Source organism: Acomys russatus, chromosome 4, assembly GCF_903995435.1.
Source record: "Acomys russatus chromosome 4, mAcoRus1.1, whole genome shotgun sequence".
Taxonomy (NCBI): Eukaryota; Metazoa; Chordata; class Mammalia; order Rodentia; family Muridae; genus Acomys; species Acomys russatus.
The window spans coordinates 1,005,737-1,028,906 of NC_067140.1; the positions used below are offsets into that span (position 1 = coordinate 1,005,737).

A 23,170-nucleotide genomic window follows, 5' to 3' on the forward strand; every position below is an offset into this window, starting at 1 on the left:
CTCAGACACAACATGGGGCATACTTCTACCTGGATTAGTCAATCCATGGGCCATTAACACAAAGGCAAAGACTGCACGCTGGAGTGTTTCTCAAATTGGGCCAGTTTCAGTCTCTCTTACAGACACACCCAGAGCACAGGCACTGCTGTGCACACACAGGCCCCCACACTCATGCATTTCTCTTGAAAATAAGTAACTATCACCTAATGACCAACATATAACAAAGCTCAAGGTGCCATAATATGAAGAACTAAAACTTATAAACCAAACTAGTCTATGTAAACAGGAAGTGTGAACGCTCCTTTGACCCTCCTTCCTCAGAGCCTCTTCTTGCCAGCACCTAGGGCTCCAAGCCTGGGAGTCACGCTTCTAGGAGTCAGATGCTTTCTGCTTCAGGCAGTTAGGATTCCTTTGCTGCCACCTCTGTCTTCCCTTTCCTTCTGCTCTGAGTCTCCTGCCTCCAGCTCTGCAGCGGCCTACTCACTCTTCTGCTCCCATGACAGTGTGGATCCAGATGGGGAGTTCAGAGGAGCCCTTCCTGAAGCCTTTCCCCAACTCGAGTTCCATCGGAGGAGGCAGAGCCAGCCTCCCTTCTCCCACACAGAGACCCACCTGGAAGCACACTCTGCAGGAGGGTCTGCATGTGTCCACTCAGAGCATGTGTACTTGGGGAAGGACAGTGACAAATGAAGAGTAAGGTGACATGGTAGATGGACATGGCACTGGTTTATAGACTTAGGTCTTTAACAGGAATGGTCATGGGTTTGAGGTTTTACAAAAGCTGTTTCCCCAAACTCTCCCAGGAGGCAAAGGAAATGTCATCTCTATTGCTTCTGGAGCAGGAACCGGAAGCCAGTGCCCCACTCCACAGACTCCACAGGCAGATCTACTCAGCCTGAGGGCCCGGAAGCTGGATTGCTGACTGTGCCATCCTGGGGCTTGGATCCAAGTGAGATCTTTCATTTCACCTGACAAAAGCCGGCACCTGTTAGTGTTCCAGGGATCTCACTACTCGGCTCCACTGTCATTTTACGTGGAGGCTCCACACACATGGGCCTAAGGAGGCCTTGACTCCACACTGTTTAACAAGAAGGGAGCCTGGTGTGAAGACAGGAGAGAGAGGAGAGGAGGGGGGGGAGGAGAGGAGAGGAACGGAAGATGGGGAGGGGAGACAGAAGGAAAGCACGGTCACGGTCACTCTCTTGCTGTCCATGTGGACTTTGCACTTTATTTTACCCATGCATTTCTGAGATGCTAATTAAAGGACACTTCCCAGAGGAACTGAGTGCCAGAGCAGGACCAGCATCTTCAGCAGATTATGTCGGCTAACCTGCAAAGAGGCCAGCACTCCGCCTCGGGAGGGAATGGTTCTGAGTTTAGGCTCAAGTCATCTCTGCTGTATTGTATGCGCTCTTCTCTCAGAAGACAATGCTGTCCCACCCTGGGAGGGGATGCTGGGTTACTTGGGAACCAGCCCCCGAGACTGTGGGTAAAACTGAGATGCAGGGTTTCCTAAGGAGGAAGAGGTGGATCCCGATTTCCTGCCACTCTTGGGCCTGCAAAAGTCAAACATATGTAGACATTACCAAGAGGCATGCACATTTGGAGGTGCCCTTCCCTCAGTGGCCTGAAAACCAGAATTCTTCGAACTGTAAACCCACTAGCCTAGGAGAGGTATGAAACCTGAAAGGAGAGACTTGGGTGCTCAGCAAGCGTAGGTGAGAATGAACAAGGGCTGGGACCGTGGCCTCCTGAGTGCTTGGGGTTAAAGCATTCACTACTGCACCTGCCTCAAATGGCCTTTCAAAAACAGGTCACCAGAAGCCACTCACCTGGCCTTGGGTTTTCTGTTTGCAGTGCTTTCAAAGGATGATGCATCCACCTGAATCTCATCTTCATCCTGCAGAGCCGCATCCAGTGCAGCCTGGACCCTGGGAGAAATGGCTGGGCCCTCATAGTCCCTGGTCGTCCGGCTGGGCATATCTAACTCCAAGAGCATGATGTTCTCTGCCTGCGGAAGCACAGCAGTCATCAGCGAGGACAAGGAAGCTGGACACCCTCTGAGACCAGAATTGCAAGCTACTTGCCATAAGAGCCTCCCAAGTAATGCCAGACTCAGGGAGACAGAGGCAGGCAGATCTAAGTTCAAAGCCAACATGGTCTACACAAAGTGAGTCCAGGACAGACAAGGCTACACAGAGAAACCCAGTCTTGAAAAAAAAGAAAGTAAAGAAAGAACCTCTCAGGAGGGCTGGCAAAATGGATCAGCAATTAAAGGTGCCTGCTACCAAGCCTGATGACCTCAGTAGCCCACATAGTAGAAAGAGAATTGACTCCCACCGTTTTCCTCTGATCTGCACACACGTGTGTCATAACACATGTGCACTCAAACACACAAATAAATGTAATGGAAAAATGTTTTAAAAGAGCCTGTCTAGAATGATAGTTGTTTGTGCATACATTTGTGTTTGCACATATGTGTGTGGGAGCCAAATGTCAGGTGTTTTCTATTGTTCACTTTAAAGAATTATGATTTTTTTGGTGCACTGGTGTTTTGCCTACATGTATATATGTGTGGGGGTGTCAGATCCCCTGGGACTGGAGTTACAGGCAAGTGTGAGCTGTCATGTAGGTGGCTGGGAATTGAACCAGAGTCCTCAGCCAGTGTGCTTAACCACGGAGCCATCTCATATGTCATAGTTTCTTTTCTGTTGCTGTGACAAATGCCATGATCAAAAACAATCCATGGGGGAGGGGGAGTTTTATTGTATACTTCAGATCATATTCCATCGTTGAAGGAAGTGAAGGTAGAAAGTCAAGGCAGGGCCGGGCATGGTGGCTCAGGCCTTTATTCCCAGCACTCAGGAGGCTGAGGCAGGTGGATCGTTGTCAGTTCATGGCCAGCCTGGTCTACAAAATGAGTCCAGGACAGCCAAGGCTACACAGAGAAACCCTGTCTCAAAAAACCACACACAAAAAAGTTGAGGCCGGAACCTGGAGGCAGGCCTGCCTGCTATTCTGTGCTCTGACCAGGGGACACATTAACAGCAGGGGAGTACAGCGGGAACCATGAGAAATGTTAGCTGGCTAACTTTCTCCTACAGCCAGGAACCCCTTCATAGGGATAATGCCAAACACAGCAGGCTGGGCCCTCCTGCATCAATTAATAATCAAGATAAATCCCCACAGATATGCCCACAGACCCATCTGATCTACACAATTCTTCAATCCAAGTGTTCAGGTGAGTCTAGGCTGGGTCAAGCTGACAATCAGAGCTAACTAGGACAATATGTATGTTTAATTCTTTGGTGTGAACACAGTATCCGGTGTGTACTTAGGGTAATGCATGTTTTGAATTATTTGGGGTAGGTGGGGTGGAGGGGACGAGTTAAGTGTTTTACAGATGTGTGTTAGTTTAATTTGTCTTCAATATTGCTCAGATCTACTGTTTCCTTGTTAATTACTTGAAATTGTAGTGAAGCTGCCAACTATAATATTTAACCTATTTCTCCCTCCAATTCATTGAGTCTGGTTTCATGTTTCTAGGCTTTGCAGTACACATGACTGTAAGTAAGTAAGTGCCAGTATCTTCTTGGAACCTTTTTGATTATATAATGCTATTTATAGATTATTCTGTCTTTTGAATTATCTTCCCTGTCTCTCTCCTACCTAGCTGTCTGTCTATCTGTCTATCTGTCTCTCTCTGCGTGTGTGTGTGTGTGTGTGTGTGTGTGTGTGTGTGTGTGTGTGTGTGTGTGAGTGTGAGTGAGAGAGAGAGAGAGATCTCCTTCTATCCTATGTACATGAAGTAGCCTGAGACTCATGGCAGTCCTCCAGCCTCATCCTCCGAGGTGGGAGCGATCATACTCAAGACAGGAGATTTTAATTCTCTACCCCAATTTCCTGAAATTTTCTGCTTTTGTTTTTTTGCAATAAACATGTCTCTTACAAGATGTGAAAAGGTACAAAGAAGAAAACAGTCAGCACTAATAGATGACATGGTTGTTCCAGCTGCTCGGGAGGCAGCAGCGTCTGTGCGCCCCTGGGGAGCAGGTGCAGGGCAGGGCAGGGCGTGTGCTTGAGCTCCACTTGAGGGACGCGGTTGTGGCCCTGCTTGATAATCGGCCTGTGAGTCGTCTCATCCCAGACCATCATGCGGTGAATGAGCCCTTTCCAGAGTACAGAGAGACCAGCCAGCACCATGCCACAGCCACTGCCCACCGCCTCCAGGAAGTCTAGCCTAGCGCTTGGGAGAGCCAGGAGGGGCGCTATTCATCAGTGTGAAATATCCAAACAGCGACACAGTTTCTCCAGTGAGACAGGCAGATAGCTAGAACTAGGCATCCAGTTTACTGCTTTCAGTTCCACTTTTGATCACGTCTGTCCCCTGGAAAGCCACACGTTTTATTTGTGCATTTAACCACCCCCCCCGCCCTTTTTTTTTTTTTTTTTGACTCAGTTACAAAAACCTGACAAGTTATGCACCATCTGAAAATGCTAGTAAAAAACGCATCGGAGGCTTCTGCCTGACCCTGCTCTTCTTCCTCCCTGTAAAATCCCACACAATAAGCAGGTTTTACTTTCCTTTCTCTATTTTAAATGACTAAACACCAAGAGGAACAGTATCTAGTTCATCTGGCTCTGGCTTGAAGGGAAGATGAAAAAAAATTTTTTTTTTTTTAAATTTTGAAATGAACCAGTTATGATGGCTCATACATGTAATCTCAAGTGCTTGGGAGACTGAAGCAGGATTGCCTGGGTTTGAAGATATTTTGGGTTACATATAGGTTTGAGGCCAGGCTGAGCTATATAGAATATGATCCTGTGAAAATCTTTCATTACAAAAATAATACAGGGCTAGAGAGATGGCTAGGAGGTTAAGGGCACTGGTTGCTCTTCCAAAGGTACTGAGCTCAATTCCCAGCAACCACATGGTGGCTCACAATCATCTATAATGAAATCTGGTGCCCCCTTCTGGTATACATAATAAATAAATCTTTTTTTAAAAATTAAAAAATAACACACACACACAAAAAACAAAACCACCAACTTAAGCTGGGTGGTGGTGGCCCACGCCTTAAATCCTAACACTTGGGAGGCAGAGGCAGGCAGATCACTGTGAGTTCGAGGCCAGCCGCATCTACAAAGCGAGTCCAGGACAGCCAAGGCTACATAGAGAAACCCTGTCTCAAAAAATGACAACCAAAAAAAAAAAAAAAAAAAAACATACAAACAAACAAACAAAAAAACAAAAATAATACAGGTTGCTCACAGATAGTTGCAAAATACAATGAAGGACCTTTACATTGAGTACCAGTCAGAGACAAGCACAGTTCACATATTCATGTATTTCACACACCAGGTTCTAGCACCAACCTTTACATTCTTGTTTTGCTTGCGTGTTGAGATATGGTTTTTATATGTAACTTTGGCTGGCCTGGAACATTTATATAGACCAGGCTAGCTCTTAGTTACTTCATGCATGCTGGATTGCAGATATGTGTCATCATGAAAAGTACAAACTGTTTTATATCTTAGCAATACATAGCGTCTTATGCAGAACACGGCTGCTCTGGCAACAGATCACATCCAAAGATCTAGGTCTGTGGGATTTGGCTGGAATACAAACATGCCTTAAATCCAGGAGACGGAGGCAAACAGATCTGAGTTCAAGGCCAGGCTGGTATTGAGCAAGTATCAGGTAAAGAAAAGTTTGGATCCAGGCGTAGTGACACATGCCTTTAATCCCAAATAAAAGTAAAGTAGTTTGTAGAAGTGAGCACCCATGTTTGAAAATGATATCTAATTGAGTGGCAGAAAAGGTGACGAATCAGAGATTTGACAGAATAGGATACACCCAACTCTCATGAGGAAAGGGAAACTACTTAAGAGGCAGTTTTTCAGGGAGAGGAGGCGTTTTTTGTTTGTTTGTTTGTTTGTTTTTGTTTTGTTTTTTAACCAGAACAGTAATAGAAAGATTGGTTGCAGAGAGAGAGAGCTCAGGTGAAGACAGAATGAGCCAGAAAATGAGAAGCCAGAAGATTAGAGCAGATTGCTGAGTTAGTTTGAAGGCAAGCAGAGGCATTCTGGGCTGACAGAAGCTAGATTAAATAAGTCAGTTGGGAGAGGAGTTTGAGCCAGAACAGCTGAGTTGAACCAGCCAGCCCAGAGCCCAGAAAGAACAAATAAGGGTGAGCGTATTAAGCAGTATATCTCGAGGCTGAAAACATTCTAGGCCTAGGTTAGATTATACAGAGGCTAAAAGCTTCCAGGACCAGGCCTAGGCCAGCAGAAGGAGGTAGCAAGCCTCCCAAACAACAGTTGAGCCAGAAGAATAAAAGTGACTTTGACAGTGTCTCCCAGTCCATCACGTACCAGCTACCTGCCCTCTAAACAACAGGACTGACTGCACAGGGAAGACAGGAGAGATCAGTCAGAGGGCAATCAGACATCAGGTATAGGCCAGCACTCAGGAAGTATGGAGAAATAGAAAATCTATAGCACTTTATTGCAAGGTATTTTGAGGTAATTAAACAGTGCTCAATAATGTCACTTTAAGTGACTATGCCACTGACACACGTGTTAAATGAAGTAGTAGCTCCCTAGGAAAGGCCCATGACTCACCACTGAGCATCTGTGTCTTTCTAAAGTCCTCACAGAACTGCCAGCGCTTCCTTAACTGCTGATGTCTACCGGCATCCGAGGACAGAGTGCTTGTCCCCCATTCCTTCCTTGACCTGAGGTTCTAAGTCTCACTCTGCCTTTCATGTTTTGAATCTGTGTGTGTGAATGCAGGTGCAGGTGTGCACAGGTCTGTGGAGACCAGACAACCACCTCCAGCGTCATCCTCAAGAATGCTGCTCACCTCCTCTGACAGGTGCCTCATTGGCCTACAGCTCCCCATTGGGCTAAACTGGCTAGGATGTGAGCCCAGGGGTCCTCTTCTCTCTGCTGCCCCAGCACTGGGGTTACAGGCACATCACCAGAGCTGGCGAGATGGCTTGTGAGGAAGGGTGCACGCCACCAAGCCTGTCAACCTAAGTTTTGTACCCAGGACTCCCATGGTGGAAAGAACCAACTTCTGTAAGTTGTCCTGATACTTGCTGTGGCATGTCCATGCATGCCTCCTTGTTCCCACAAACAGACATGCACACATTTTTTAAAAAAATGAATAGAACTTAAACAACTTTTAAAAAATCCATGAATGGTCTTCTTACCCTGTATCGGGGCTCGGGTCGAGTCATCATGGACATCCGGGCATGCTGGCACAGTGGTCTCTTGTATCCCACGGCAGAGACTGGCCGTTTCATCATCTGCTGGTTCCTGAAAACAGATGACAGTGGATAAGGCCCTGCTGGAATATGCCCCACAGCCCAGGATGAGGCCAATAGGATAGTCTTCAGAGTACTCTGATAAGTACTCCAAGCCAGAGAGAGAACTCAAGGCAGTAACTCCTGGGACTAAGGCTGACAGGAGCCGGGTGCTGACTGCTCAGCCTTTTGCTTGGGGCGCCATCTGATTCAGTGTGGGCTCCATGCTTCTTTTTAACCTGGAAGGAATCCCAGCCACTCTCTTGTTCTCAGACTGCAGACAAACATAGCTACCAGCACTACTGCTTCTGCATCCTTGACAGACAGCCCCACATCCCCAGAACAGCCCACGTGTAGATGGACACACATACAAAATCACTCCCTTGTCCTGTGGCCTAGCACACTTCACTTAATAGGGAGGAGGAAATCTGAGATCATGGGAAAGGCTATAACTGACTAGCTCAAGGGTGATGAAGCCTCCCAGGTTCTAATACCATAATTGGTACCCAGCTTATCCTTCCTGGGCCTGGGCCTGCCACAGCATCAGGGCTCCAGGTGTCAGTGCACTCTCCCCAGACCCCAGGGCCCAGTTCCATCTTATAACATTCTTTCTGATTTCCCACCATCAAGTCTACTTCAGGCCAACAGTGACTTACTCCAGTCTGGTTATAGGATGTAATTTCCAATGGTCTTCTTCTTCATCAAAAAAGGATCTATTCATAATTTTATTCTTCTCTTCCAAGGGAATAAAGTTTTCTATAATAAGATGCCTGTAAGAATACACATAGATTAACACAGATGAAGAATGCTCACAGGGCCAGGCAATGGCACACACATACTCTCTGCCACCTGCCTCAGCCAGCTGAGTCTATGCTGCCATCCTGGGCTAGAGTGAGGACCTTTCTCCAGAAACAACATGACCAAAATAAATCAGAGTGTTGTCTATCTGTGAGCATGAATGTATGGAGCAACTAGGTAAGTGACTCCGCAAACATCTTGTGAGCAAGTACTGTAGGCCAATATGCCACACAGAACTGAGATACAAACACGAAAGACACCTGCTCCTTTGCTGATACAAAGAGTTCACAGTACAGCCCTGATAGGTGCAAAGAGTGGCCTGTCCCAGGAATACAATGATAGGCGTGGCCCAGAAGCCAACTAGGGCAAACATGTGGTACCCACAGTATCTGTGGTGGGCTTCTCCACTGCTGAATGCAGGCCAGAGATAAAACTGCTCTCCCAGCCCTGTGACTTGCTGCCCAAGCTGGAACACTATCCATTCTAATCATCCAGGTTGGTAAGAAGGTGTAATAAAAGTTCCCTTGACCACCAAGAATAAAGATGAAGGGGCTGAGAGATGGCTCAGAGATTAAGAGCACAGAGCACTTTTCCAGAGGTCCTGAGTCCAATTCCCAGCAACCACATGGTGGTTCACAACCATCTATAATGTAACCTGATGCCGTCTTCTGGCCTGCAGATGTCCATGTAGGCCACTGTATAAATATTTTTTAAAAGAATAAAGATGATTCCTAAGAAGAGCCTCCCCTGAGCAGTGGCCCAGAAGAGCATCAGACTACCTGGCAGGTGCTGTGTGCGGCAGTCCTAGCACTGGAGCCTGAGGCAGGGGATAATGAGTAAAAGATCAGCCTGGGCTGCACAGTGGGGTTCAGGCCAACCTGGGCTACTAAGCAAGAGGAATAAAAAGAAAAATATTAAACAGGAAGAGGGGACCCACTAGATTATCTCTGTGATTGTGGTTGCCCATATTTGCCTCCATTATTACAAAACCTCAGGACAAACAATGCCAAATGGATGTTACAATGGGATAGGCACAGGACAAATGCCTCTGAAATACAGGGTGCTAAGGAAGATATTTTAAGATTTATTTATTTATACAGTATTCTGCCTACATGTGTGGCTGCAGGCCAGAAGAGGGTACCAGATCTCATTATACATGGTTATGAGTCACCATGTGGTTGCTGGGAATTGAACTCAGGACCTCTGGAAGAGCAGTCCAGCACAAGGAAGATATTTTAAAAAAAGAGATTATAACAGTAAAAATGGATTCCTCAAACAGTTTAAAGCTGTGATATTTTCTCTCTTTTTTAAATTTATTTACTTGAGTTCAAGGCCAGCCTGGTCTACAAAACTAGTCTAGGACAGCCAAGTCTACACAGAGAAACCCTGTCTCGGAAAAAAAAGAAAAAGAAAAAACCTTTAATCCCAGCACTAAGGAAGCAGGCAGAGGCAGGGGGTAGGGGGAGAGACAGGCAGCTCTCTGTGAGTTTGATCTGGTCCACCTAATGAGTTCCAGATCAGCCAGGATTACACCATGAGACTGTCTCAGAAGAGAAAAAGAAAGATGCAGACATCCATCTTGTTGGTGTGTTGGTTGGCTAAACAGTAATATCACCTACAGAGATGATTTTCCATTATTGTTTGGTTGGGTTTTTGTTTTGTTGGTTTTTTCAAGACAGGGTTTCTTTGTGTAGCCTTGGCTGTCCTGGACTTACTTTGTAGACCAGGCTGTCCTCAAACTCATATCAATCTCCCTGCGTCTGCCTCCCGAGTGCTGGGATTAAAGGCATGCGCCACCACGCCTGGCTCATTATTGTTTGTTTTTTAAGACAAGATCTCACTGTATAGACTGAACTGGGCTTGTGATCCTCCTGCCTCAACCTTCCAAGTGCTGAGATGACAAACCTAAGTTGCTATACTTTATCACCTACAGAGCATTAAAAAATACATTATTCAGGGGCCTGGGGACACAGCTAACTTGGAGCGTTTGCACAGGGCCTTGGTTTGCTCTCCAGCACAACATAAAGTAGGCACGATGGCACATACCATCTGGACCTCAGGGCCGTCCTTGGCCACATAGCAAATCTGAGACCACACTGGGCTACATGAGACCGTGTTCCAAAAATTAAATAAATAAAGTTTTTAAAAGATGCCTAGGCTTCATGAAAACAGTAACTCTGGTTGATGAGTACTCAGGTGTTCATTTGATCAATCAGAAAGAGTTTACAATGAAAGTAATAAAAGATTCTTTCTTGAGTGACAGGTGAGGGCAGAGCCTCTGAAAGGGACAGGAAGGTAAGGGTGAGGAGATGGGGAGACTGTGTGGTGACCTCACAGAAGCAGACTGACATGTCAGGAACAAGCAGGGGACAGAGGAGTGGCAGGGCTGGCCAGTGGTCCTCAGGAAGCTCCATCCTGGACCTAGTCAATGGCACCAATGGAGGGCACTGCCAGGAACTCACTTGAGCTTGAGCTCCCTGGTGAGCTCGTTCTGTGTCTGCTCCAGCTCCTGGCGCTCCTTGATGTGCTCTTCTTGGAGGTCGTGGATCTCAGCCTTCACCGCCTGGAGCTTGGAGAAGAGCTGCCGCGAGGGGCGCAGATGAGAAAGGCTGCCCAAACCAGTCCCGCCCCGCCCCCAGGGCTCCCAGCCCGCCCCCAGGGCTCCTAGCACCTCTGACTCCTACCTTTTTGAGCTTTTTGGTCTTGATGTCTACCTCCTGCTGCAATGAGGTGTAAGTCTCTTTCAGTTCCAAGGTCTCCTCATCCCGACTTTCCATTTGCTGCTGGATTTCCCTCTCTCGCCGTTTCTGAGCGACACCACAAAATTCATTAACTTGCCCTATTCACCAGCTCTACACAATACGGGTCTGGATGCTCCTCAGTCTCCGGCTAGCATGGGGCTGATGGCTCCTCTCCATTCCCTCTGGAGCTGCTCTCACACCACACGTGTCTGTTCTGTGGCCTCAGGCGTATCAGTCCACGCCTTCCTCCCAGTAGAAGAATGCACTTACCTGCTCTGCAATCTCCTGCCGTTTCTGCTCCAAGATCTTCTGCTGCTCGTTCGTATGATCTACTATATTTTTCCCTCCAACAAGCAGCTTACTCTCCATGGCCTGAGTGAGAAACAAAGTAAAATCCATTCTGTGGTCTCTTCCAGAGGCACAGGAAGGCCTGGAGGGCAGGCTCATGACTGGCTAAGCATGATGGTACACACCTATGGTCCCCAAATCCAGGAGGCTGAAGCTGAAGGATTATCAGTTGCAGGCTAGCCTGGGCTACATATTAAGACTCTGCCCAAAAGCAAAACAAAACAAACAAACAAACAACAACAACAAAAACAAAACAAAAACAAAAAAACTCCCCCAGGGGCTGGAGAGATGGCTCAGAGGTTAAAAGCACTGGTTGTTCTTCCAAAGGCCCTGAGTTCAATTACCAGCAACCAAATGGTGGTTAATGTTCCTTAAAAAATCTCCCCCAAAACAAAGAAGCAATAACCCTCTCTGAGGGAAACTAAATGCATCCTGCCCATAAAGGGATGGGACTTCACTCTGATGACACTGAAGGTCTGGCTGCTTGAGACTCATGTGGCTTTCAAGGGTTTGGTGTCTTTTATTTGTTTTTTAACCAAGTCCTTTATTGGATTGTTTATCCAGAGCACTAATCCCACTCTAGACACACTAACAGATATCTGGTGTGCTGCACCCGAGATACTGCTGTCAGTGAGGATTATAAGGCTCAGGGTCCAGCAAGGGACACAGATGAGTGAGCAGGCTTCAAGCAGATGGTGTGGAATGCCTTGATGAGGAAAGTTTGAGTAATTAGTGGGAGAGGCACGCTGAAGGCAGAGGAATCAAGCTTCACAGGAAGTTGAGGACAGCTTCTGTCTGAAGGGACAGCTACACAAAAAGCCAAAGTGGAAAATAGGAATTGCAAGCCAGGTGGTGGTGCACACCTTTAATCCCAGCACTTGGGAGACAGAAGCAAGCAGATCTCTGTGAGTTCAAGGCCAACCTGGTCTACAGAGTGATTCTAAGACAGCCGGAGCTACGCACAGAGAAACCCTGTCTCAAAAAACTTTAAAAATAATAATAATAAAAAGAAGAAGAAGAATGCCTAAGAAAGAAAACCCATTTTTTAAACAAGGAGATAGAAGGAAGTTGACAAAGCCAGCAGAGGTTGGTGCAAAAGCCTCAGAGCCCTGTTAGGACAGCAGGCTTGCTCCTGAGAGCCTCTGGGAGCACGGCGAGGTGTGCGGAGCAAGAGCGCACACAGTCAAACTGTTTAAGATCAGACTTCTGCAACAGAGAGTTCCTGAAAGGCCGCAGCTGATAGAGCCCAGGCAAGAGGCCGCTGAGCAGCAGGGGGTGGGGGAGAGAGCAAACAGCTGGGTTACAAAGGTCCTGGTGAGGCAGGAGCAAGAGGCCTTGGGACTGAGGAGACCATAAAAAGAGTGGGAAGAGGAGCAAGCAGGGACAAGTCCTAGGAATCTGGCCTCAGTGGGGTCAGGAAGGCGGAAGCCTGTGCTGACGGCTGTGGGAGGCAGAAGGCTACGAGCACGTTCTACAGACTGAGAGCTATCAGCATGGAGATGCAGCCAAGGCCAAGGGAACAGACGTCCTGAAACCAAAACCTCCACGGCCTTGCTCCTAAGGAAACCTCAACTAGGACTGGGTATGTGGGGGTACACCTTCAGTCTCAGCACTCATGAGCCAGAGGCAGGATGATTTTCTGTGAGTTCAAGGCCAGCTCGATCTATATAGCAGCTCCAGGCCAACCAGAGCTACACAGTGAGACCACACCTGGGGGTGGGGTGGGAGAATGTGTATATATTTTAGAGAAGAAATTAAAATGTGTATAAATTCAGTAAGAAAGAACCCAATACTTGAGAGGAATTCTGGCTTGAGGCAATTTGGCGACCATCTCAGACCTCAGGGGCCACCTCTGCAGTCTCCTCGGCCATTAAAGCCCACTGGGATCCCAAAGCTTGGACCCCCGAGGGAACAGTACACTGAACTAGCTGAGGAGTCTCTACACTCTCAAATATCACCTGGCACAAAGAAAAGCGAGGCAGACATCAGGACGCATATCAGCACGTAGGGTTCAGAGGCCCCTGTAAGCAAGCAGCACAGAGAACTGGTGGGGGTGGGGTGTGTGTGGTAGAACTAAGCAGCAGTACTGAGCTACAGTACAACCAGGGTTTATACAACTAGGGTACTGAGCTAAAATCACACAAAGACACTGCTTTACTCCCAGCAGTATTCAAAAATTAGGTGGACAATCGCCATTGTTGGTAGGATAAGGAGTAAAGTGGGTGCTTCAACAGATCCACTCTGGAATCTAAGTGTGCCAGCAAGAAGCCTGCATAGACATGGTCTCCTGCAGCCAAGCACAAGCACAGACACAGCAAACAAGGAAATGGCCCACATTAAGAGGAGAAGGGAGCCAAGTGCAGTGGCGCACACCTGTAATCCCAGCACTCGGGAGGCAGAGGCAGGCAGATGTCTGTGAGTTCAAAGCCAGCCTGGTCTACCAAGTACATCCAGGACAGCCAGAGCTATTACACAGAAAAACCCTGTCTCAAAACACCCATCCCCCCCAAAAAAGAGGAGAATGAAACATCACAGAATATTCAGAACAGTAACAGTGACGGTCACAACTACAGGCATCAGTACAGATTCTTAGGGACAGAACATGGGTAAATAAAAAGAAAATGTGGCAGCACCTTAACTAACAGCCCTTGTCAAACTGGACAGATGAGCTACAACAGAGCCGTGAGGAGAACAGGCACTGGCTTCAGGACGGATAGCCTTGGGGAAGTGAACACGGAGCATCTAAGGAAATGGCAGCTGAGGCTGAGGCTCAATTGGTAGATTGTTTGTCCCACAAACAACAACACAGGGCCTTGATCCCCAGCACCACACCAAAAATGCATGGTGGCACGTGCCGGTGCTCATTCTTGGCTGCTATCAAGTTCAAGGCCAGTCTGGGGTACATGACAACCTGTTTTAAAAAAAAACAAAAAAAAAAAAACGCTGGCGCCTTTAATCCCAGCACTCGGGAGGCAGAGGCAGGCGGATCGCTGTGAGTTCGAGGCCAGCCTGGTCTACAGAGTCTAGGATGGCCAAGGCTACACAAAGAAACCCTGTCTAGAAAAACCAAAAAAAAAAAAAAAAAAAAAAAAAAAAAGCTGGGAATAATGGTGCACACTTGTAATCCTATTACTTAGTAGGCTGAGGCAGGAGAACTGCTGTGAATCAGGGTCAGACTGGACTACATAGGAAGACCCTCATTCAAAAGCACAAACAAACAGAAATATCAAATATTTTTTTTTAAAGTGCTATTTTTTTAGAAAAGGAGAAAGAAGTAGGAAGAGGAGGAGGAGGAAGAGGAAAAGGAGGAAGATGAGGAGGAAGAGAAGAAGGACGAGGAGGAGGAAGAGAAGAAGAAGAGACGGCTATCTTATTCCTTACTGGAAGCAAGTGCCTGGGTATTGGTTTTATTGCTGTCCTTCATACAGTGGACATACATGACAATTATCGCGAATGTAATTTGGTTTTGACTTTCTATGGGGGAGTTAAGGTCTCACTTTGTAGCTGGATGTTACTACGTAGGCCTCACAAACGAGCAACCAGCCTCCGCTTCCTGGGTGCAGGGACTAAAGGCGTTTGTCACCATGCCAAGGCCCCACTGTATCATTTTCTTGATCAAAGAGAAGGTACTGAAAGGGTAAAGGGACTGAGGGAAGGATATGGTACCTTGATCTTGGCACCCAGCATCTCCGCAGCATCCTTCTCCCGCCGCAGGTCCTCCATCTTTTTCTCCTTCTCCTTCAGCAGCCTCATCTTCTCCTCTGCAACCAAGCTGTGGTCCTCTACAATGGCCCGCTTCTCAATCTCCAGTTTTTCTTGCTGTTCCCGCCAGGTAAATCATCCTTATCATCCCCTTCCTCTTCACCCTCTTCTCCTTCCTCCTCCTCCTCCTCCTCCCCACACCCACCACTGCCACCACCTTCCCTCCGCTTCTCTCGCCTCTTCCTCCTGCCAATGGAACGTTTTTCCAGCTGGGCCTTGAGCCGAGCAATTTCTTCTTGGAATTCTCGAAGCAGAGCGTCCTTTGGGTCCTCGTTAACCCTTGGCTTGTTCTTAATGTTTTTGGCACGGTTGGCATATCTCAAAGTGGTCAGGGTCTCTTCTACATTGTAAGAGGCAGGCCCCACGTTGGCTACCATCACAGTTTTGGCATTGCCACCAAGGAATCTTGGAGAAGCCTGGTCAGCTTTGAGTCTCTGTATGGAATATGAGTACTTTTGCCATCTACCAGGGCAGAGATAACGTTACCAAGGCTGAAAGGGACAGGTTGATCTTGGTCGCTTCCTTCAGTCTTTCCCCTTGGGCTCCAGTCTTGGCTGCCGCTCGCTGCCAGCAAGATCCACAAGGTTCAGTTTTCCCACCCGGATGTGGTTTTCCCCATCCAGGCCCACCTCGCTGCATTCAATTGTGATGACAAAGATGGCGTGCGACCGTGAGCTGTGCTCGTTCATGTTGGTAGCACCAACAGAGCGGTTTTGGTTCCCCACGTTCATCACGTGCTCTATCTCCTTCACACTCTTGGTGACGAAGGAGGACAAGTCCTTCACGTACACTCCAGTATCAGGTCTCTCTTTGAGCTCCAGCCGTTTGGTCTGATCCTTTGAGAGCAGGTCTCGGATCTCTTCCTGATAGATCTCTAAGTAAGACGCCCTGACCAGGTACTGCTGATTCTGCGATCGAGAGATGTGGGTGAAGATGTGATCGAATGAGTTGGGGATGACCCCTCTTTTCTCAGGGTCACCCCGGACTCCCTCCATGGTGTAGGTTTTCCCAGTTCCCGTTTGTCCATAGGCAAAAATTGTGCCATTGAAGCCCTGCAGGACAGAGTCCACAAGTGGCCGGAACGTCTCATCATATAATTCAAACTGCTTGGCGTTCCAATCATAGACCGCATCAAAAGTGAAGGTCTTGGGCATCTCGTGGGATGTGCCTTTGGGGTTCTTCACAGACACCTGGCCCAGCTTCACATCCACATCTACCACCTTGTCATAGGACGCAGCTTTTTCTTTGCCATTCATGGGCCGACAGCGAACCACCACCCGGACTGACTCTGAGCTTTTTAACTTGGACATGATGAACTCTGATTAGCTTAGCCTTGAGGGCTGTAAATCCGAAATGGCTCAGGATGCTAGGATCCTAGAAAACAGACAAAAGTAGTGTAAGCATGGTACAGCTGAAAGCAGTGGGCACACAAATCATCTTTACTTGCTAACCTTCTGATAGCCATTTTTAATCATTTTAGTACACTGAGTATTTCTTCTCATGGGACCTTAACCAGCTTCAGTAGTAAAAAGACTCTAACTGGCTAATTCTTTTTCTGTTTTGTTTTTCGAGACAGGGTGTCTCTGTGCAGCCTTGGCTGTCCTAGACTCTCGTTGTAGATCAAGCTGGCCTAAAACTCACAAAGATCTGCCTGCCTCTGCCTCCCAAGTGCTAGGATTAAAAGCATGCACTAGCTGGGCGTGCTGGCACACGCCTTTAACAAACAAACAAAAATAAAAAAACCAAAAATAAATAAATAAATAAAAGCATGCACTACCATGCCAAGCCTCCAGTATAGTCTTTAATGTCAATCTAAGAAAATTCGGGGCTGGAGAGATGGCTCAGAGGTTAAGAGTACTGCCTCCTCTTCCAAAGGTCCTGAGTTCAGTTCCCAGCCAACCACATGATGGCTCACAACCATGGACAATGGAATCTGGTGCCCTCTTCTGGCCTGCACGTGTTACATACAGGCAGAACACTGCAAATAAATAAATAAATAAAAATTCATACCAAGACCTATTAGTAAGCAAAGCACAGTGTGTAGTTTACACAGCATGAGCTTAACAGAGGACCTAAGAGTGAGCCCTACATTTCATATAGTATGCCCCAACCTCTCATCTCCGAGTCTTTTTATATCCATGTGTCACCCTTGTAATCTTCCCCCCAAAAGAAAATTTTAAAAATCTAAAATTAAAAATAAAAGTAATTTTATTGAAAAAAAAAAAAAAAAAAAAAGGAATGAGCCCTAACACAAGCTACCAACTGAAGCACAACTCAACAGTTACAAGTTAGCAAAAAACACCGATTCAAACCTAGCACCAAAATAACCACATGAAAGGCACCCAAGGCACATAAGAAAATGAACAGGTTAAAGAACTAAAAAAGGAAGCCGGCCGTGGTGGCGCACGCCTTTAATCCCAGGAGGCAGAGGCAGGCGGATCGCTGTGAGGTTGAGGTCAGCCTGGTTTTCAAAGTGAGTCCAGGACAGCTAAGGCTACACAGAGAGACCCTGTCTCAAAACAAAAACAAAAACAAACAAAAAACAACCTAAAAAATGGAAAAAGAGAAGCTGGGCAGCAGCAGCCTGTAATCCTAGCATTTGAGAGGCTTACATAGGATGATTTTGAGTTGGAGGCCAGTCTGTGCTTTATAACAGGACCTTGCTTAGGGGAGCTCAGGGTACAGTGCTAGCTTGCCATGGGACACAAAAATAGGGGGTACATGTGTAATATGTTTGCTGGGCATGCAGTATCACACAGCCTGGATGGGGAGCTATCCGGCCCCAGGACACTTTAGAGAGAAGGCTCCCTGGGCACGATGCCTGAGTACCTTAGATGTGCTGAGAATACTTCTCAGTTCTAAGACTCAATAAGAGACGGCTTATGCAAAGTGTGCTCATAAGTGAAGGTGTACAGGACGGCACTGAATTCAGTCAGCAATGTAATAGATTCTGAATGCAAATAGGAAAACGCTAAAAAATTAAAGACAAACAGAAGCTCATTTGCTGCCTGGAAACTCAGAAGGCAGAGAACAGGCGAGTGGCTGTGTCCTTAGGAGAGACTAGATCAAAGCCAAGAGGGGCACAGGGACCTCAAGCCCGATAGCCTCAGTAGGGGATGTTTTTAAAAATAGGTGATTCATTTTTTAAAGATATATTTATTAATTATATAGTTTTTCCTATATGTACACCTGCATGCCAGAAGAGGCTACCAGATCTCATTACAGATGGTTGTTAGCCACTAAGTGGTTGCTGGGACTTGAACTCAGGACCTTTGGAAGAACAGACAGTGCTCTTAATGTCTGAGCCATCTCTCCAGCCTGATGATTCATGTTTCAAAAATTATTATTGGAAAGCCCTTTTAGAGATGGAGGTCTCTCCCTTGCCATTTTCCAGCCGTCAGTTCTCCTGTTCACAGACAGTTTTAGATCTTTCCTCTTTTGTGTGTGTGTGTGTGGCGGTGCTGTACCTGCATGTATGTCTATGCATCGCATGCATGCAGTGCCTGAAGAGGCCAGAAGGCAATGTTGCATCTCCTGGTGCTGGAGTTAGGAGCTCAAGGTTATGAGCTGCTATGGGGGTGCTGGGAATTGAACCCAAGTCCACTGGAAGAGCAGTCAGTGCTCTTATAGCACTGCGCCATCTTTCCTAGAAGCTGGGCTGCTGAGTCAAAGAGTGCTTGCACTTGTAACCAAGCACCCAGAAGAGCTGCAGTTATCTACACGGAGGACAATGCTCCTCCCAGGAGCCATATGTCGGCAAATGAAAAAGTCCAGTGCCACGTGCGAGATACCTCTCCTCAAGTGGTTGGCCAGGGGTGTCCCAGAGGCCTCTAAATAATAAAGATTACTGTCCCTGCTCTTGGCTGCCCACCAGAACTTAATGTAAGATCTTACTGCTGAAGACACCACATACTTTGGTCACAGGAGTAGAGAAATCAACTTGGTACTGATAGGGAGGTCCGTCCCCCCACCCCCACCCCCACCCCGAGACAGGGTCTCTCTGTGTATCCCTGGCTGTCCTGGACCCATTTTGTAGACCAGGTTGGCCTCGAACTCACAGAGATGCCCCTGCCTCTGCCTTTCCGAGTGTTGGGATTACAGGTATGTGCCGCGGAGCCAGGCTAGGTGGGTTCCTTCTGGCAGGCTAGCTTTCATAGTACTCAAGGGGCCACACAGGCTGCTGGGACAAGGGCGGGAATCATCAACAGTCACACACAGCTGGGAATCCTGTCCTCGACTACAGTGACTGGTGCAGCACGTTGTACCCACAGCTGCAATAGTGGAATAAATAATATGGGGATTGCCAGCTGATTTCCGGGTTGGATTTAAGGCCCACTCCAAAGGAGGAATGCATGTACTAAAATCTGGCCATGAACTCGCGGACAGGGAACTCAGAGGCCCCAAGAGTGAACCTACTACTGTTGCTTAGGTAAGTGGACATGATACCAAACTGCACCCTGGACTGGCTTCCCTGTCCCCATCCATTCCTGCAGCTCATCAGGAAGTGTCTTTGTGCAGTGGATGGTAGTTAATGCAGACGCACACTTGGTCAGGTGCAGAGAACAACTGCCTGTGCGGTGCTCAGCCACAAATGGGACATGGACATCACCATCTGTTACAATAAAATGTAGCCCTTTGGCCTAGGAAGCCAGTAACTGACACAAAGACACTGAAACGTAATTCAAAGCTGCAAGCGCTCTACCAGGCAGAATCTAAACTGCTACTTTTTCTTTTTAACAAACTAAAATAAACTACTCTAATCCTCATAACCTACAAACATCCCAAGCACTTGCCAATCTGATCCTTGGTAACTTGCCTCCTCCAATTCTCAGTCAACTGTCAACTGTCAACTCCGGGGGGGGGGGGGGCCCTCCCCATACAAACTTTCAACTCTTGGCTCCTCCCCCTCTCTAGGAAGTCCCTTCTGCCCAGTTGATTGGCTAAACAGCACTTTATTGACAGTTGTTACATCCACTCAAGACATTCCTCCATAACCATCCCCTGTACAAGGTTCAGAGGCCATTGACAGAGAAGAGGCAAAAGGATTGTAATAGCAGGAGGTTATGGAGGACAGGAATTTAGTAGATCTGGAATGACAGGCCCCTTCACTTAGGAACTCAAGCAGCTGTAGTGGCCAGGACAAGCTCAAGCCAGTCAGCATGCTAGCAAGGGTCAGAGAGGGGCTCATGAGCAACCCCCCCCCACACACACACCTGAGGAGCTACTGAGAGTCAATTGCTCCTAGGGGAGAGTGGGTCAGTTTTCTCTGAGTGTGTGGCCCCTGGTAGGTCAAGCACACTCTAGTGGATGGTCCCATACCCATGAGGACATGAACAGCTTTAGCTGGAAGCCAAATAATCCTCCTTCCTGCCCATGCTGCTTTGGTTATGGTTTTGTCATAGTGACACAAAGCAAACTGGAACATGCCACATCTCTCCCGACTCCAACTGAGGCCTACCAAAGCTGGTGTGGGTACAAAGGGAAACACTGGCCCCAGAGCCTCAGAAGCAACACCCAGCAGCCAGACAGGTAAGGGTGTAGAGGGTGAAGGGAAGGCCTGTGAGAGGACAGGCTCCTGTGCATCAATCATGTCCTCCTGAGGTGGCAGTGTGTCATGGCTTATGCTTGCTGAGAAGATCAGCTACATGTTTCTCAGGGGAGCCACAGTCTTCCACGCTAGTAGCCGAGTACTTCATTTTGGATTCACGTTGCTTGCACTGGTTGTCATGGACACTCACCTCAGAGTCTAGAAATTGGTGTGGACTCCATTCTGAGCAACTATCAGCTACAAGGACAGAGGTCACAAATTGGTCGCATTGTACATGAAATGGTTTTTGTTTTTTAAAGTATATGTTTGGTCATTGAGGCCACAGCTTTGTATATGCTACAGAAGTGCTTTACCACTCAACCACACTCCCAGCCCTCAGTTTACATTTTATTGACTGGTGTGGTGTTTTAAAACAATAAATAAATAAATAAAACAAGGGAGGCTGGGCATGGGGAGGGCACACCTTCCCCAGCACTTAGGAAGCAGACAGATCTCTGTAAGTCTGAGGCCAGCCTGGTGTACAAAGTTCCAGATCAGCCAAAGCTACAGTTGGTACCTGTCTCAAAAAAATAAAAAATAAAGCAAAGGAGGGCCAGTGAAATGGCTAGCTGAGTAGACGCTGCTGTCAAGTCTGACAACTTTATTTCAGCCTCTGGAACCTACCTTATGAATGACAAGATGGACTCCCAAGGGTTGTCCTGACCTCCACACATACAAAATGACAGCCATGCACACGCACACATACATACAGTCACAAACATATCCATACACAACAAATATAACTTAAAAAAAAAGCCTGGAGTCGATTTGCAGACCAGGCTGGCCTTGAACTCACAGAGATCCACCTGCTTCTGCCTCCTGAGTTCTGGGATTAAAAGCCAGTACCACCACACTGGCTCTTTTTTTTTTTTTTTTTTTTTTAAGATTTGTTTATTTGTCTTATATGTGAGTGTTCTACCTGCACGTACACCTGCAGGCCAGAAGAGGCCGTCAAGTGGTGGCCAGGCATTGAACTGAGGACTCCTGGAAGAGCAAACAGTGCTCTTAACTGCTTAGCCATCTCTTCAGCCCCTACCTGTTCTTTCAACATATATCTATATTTTCCAAATCCTCCTCTCAGGGGTGTGTGGCCTCTTCAAATGCAGATAAAAATCAATGTCTGGCAGTTGCACAGTAGCAGCCCTGGAAAAAGCCGCTGCGGACACACAGAGCACACACTAACTCTTCTCTAATCAATATGCTGCAACTGTGGCCGTCTACGAGCCCAGGGAGCCTCCTGCCAACTGCCTGGCCCAGAGCTGAAGGAGCAAGTGTCTAAAACGCAGCCTGTGCCATAGGCTACGTGCACCATTGGAAGATAAAAGCAGTACTGTCAACCAGCCTAAGCTACCTCCTTGTACAGACTTCACCTAGGGGAGCCTTAGTCTCTGTATCTAAACCCCAAAATCCTGAAGCACACCAGTTGGCAACTACATTCTTTACCCTGGTTCCTAAGGTGACACCATCACAATGGGAGTTGCGCGGTTTGCAGATGAGCACCGCTGGTCACACCTCTGACTGCAGCACTAGGGCAGTACAGTGGGAGGTCCACCAAAGCCCAGGGCTTAGAGACTAGCGTAACATAGTGAGACTCAAGGAAAGTAAAGGTTTGAGCCCCGCCCCCGCACGCACACACACACACACACACACGAATGTATTCATCTCTAGTTATGAAACATCACTACCTTACAAAATATAAAGAACATGGTATTATGCCATTTGCATTGAAGGAGTAGTTCTGCATTCTCTCATATTCATATCTGCCCTCCCCCCATGACAGGGTTTCTTTGTGTAGCACCAGCTGTCCTGGACCTCAAACTCAGAGATCAGCCTGTCTGTGCCTCCTGAGTACTGGGATTACAGGTGTGCACCACCATCACCTGGCTAGTTCTGCATTTTCTCTAGAGTGAACAAAACACCTAGAGAGTAGCCAGGTGTAGTATCACACACCTGCAATCGAAACATCCAAAGGGCCGAGGCAAAAAGGATGGTGACTTGAAGGCCAGCCTGGATTACACCTCATGATCTTGTCTCAAAATTCCAAAAATAAGCATAAATCCAACCCCCAAATGTAGAGATACAAGAGCCAGAGAGCAATAATGATTGTCAGGCAAGGCTGGCTTTCCCTGAAAATGCCAGTGGCTGTGGACCCAGGACACTTTTATACCATGTGGGGCATGTTATCTATCTAGTCTGCCTTACAAATGAGAAGTTCGGGATGCAGTTCAGTTGGTAGGAGCTTGCTGACCATAAAAGAAACCCTGGGTTTGATCCCCAACACCAAATAAACCCAAACATGGAGCACAGCTCTAATGCCAGCACTGGACACGGAGCACAGCTCTAATGCCAGCACTAGGGAGGTAGAGGCAAGGTGGTCAAGAATTCTGACTCATCCTCAGTTACACAGGGTTGGAAGCTGGCCCAAGATGCATCAGATACAAAACCATTTTTGAATAATGTTAATTTATTACCTAGTTAGAACAATTAAATCAGGAGGCTGAAGAGGGGTTTAGAGTACTGCTTGTTCTTGCAGAAGGAAAAGATTCAATTCCCAAGACCCAAATGGCAACTTACAATGGTCTATAACTGTAGCTTCAGGACCCAACTTGTGGCCTCTTTAGGTA

General features: G+C 47.3%; 1 protein-coding gene across 1 annotated transcript; it reads right to left on the reverse strand.

Moving 5' to 3' along the window:
* Positions 1–1,165: 1,165 nt before the first annotated feature.
* Kif3b (kinesin family member 3B) lies at positions 1,166–16,307 on the reverse strand. Its single transcript, XM_051143462.1, is given in 12 exon segments — positions 1,166–1,556; positions 1,833–2,011; positions 7,218–7,323; positions 7,967–8,080; positions 10,571–10,689; positions 10,793–10,915; positions 11,120–11,221; positions 14,864–15,028; positions 15,031–15,362; positions 15,365–15,451; positions 15,454–15,513; positions 15,516–16,307. Coding segments are annotated over 12 exon segments (2,238 nt in total). The 5' UTR covers positions 16,270–16,307; the 3' UTR covers positions 1,166–1,459.
* Positions 16,308–23,170: the final 6,863 nt, after the last annotated feature.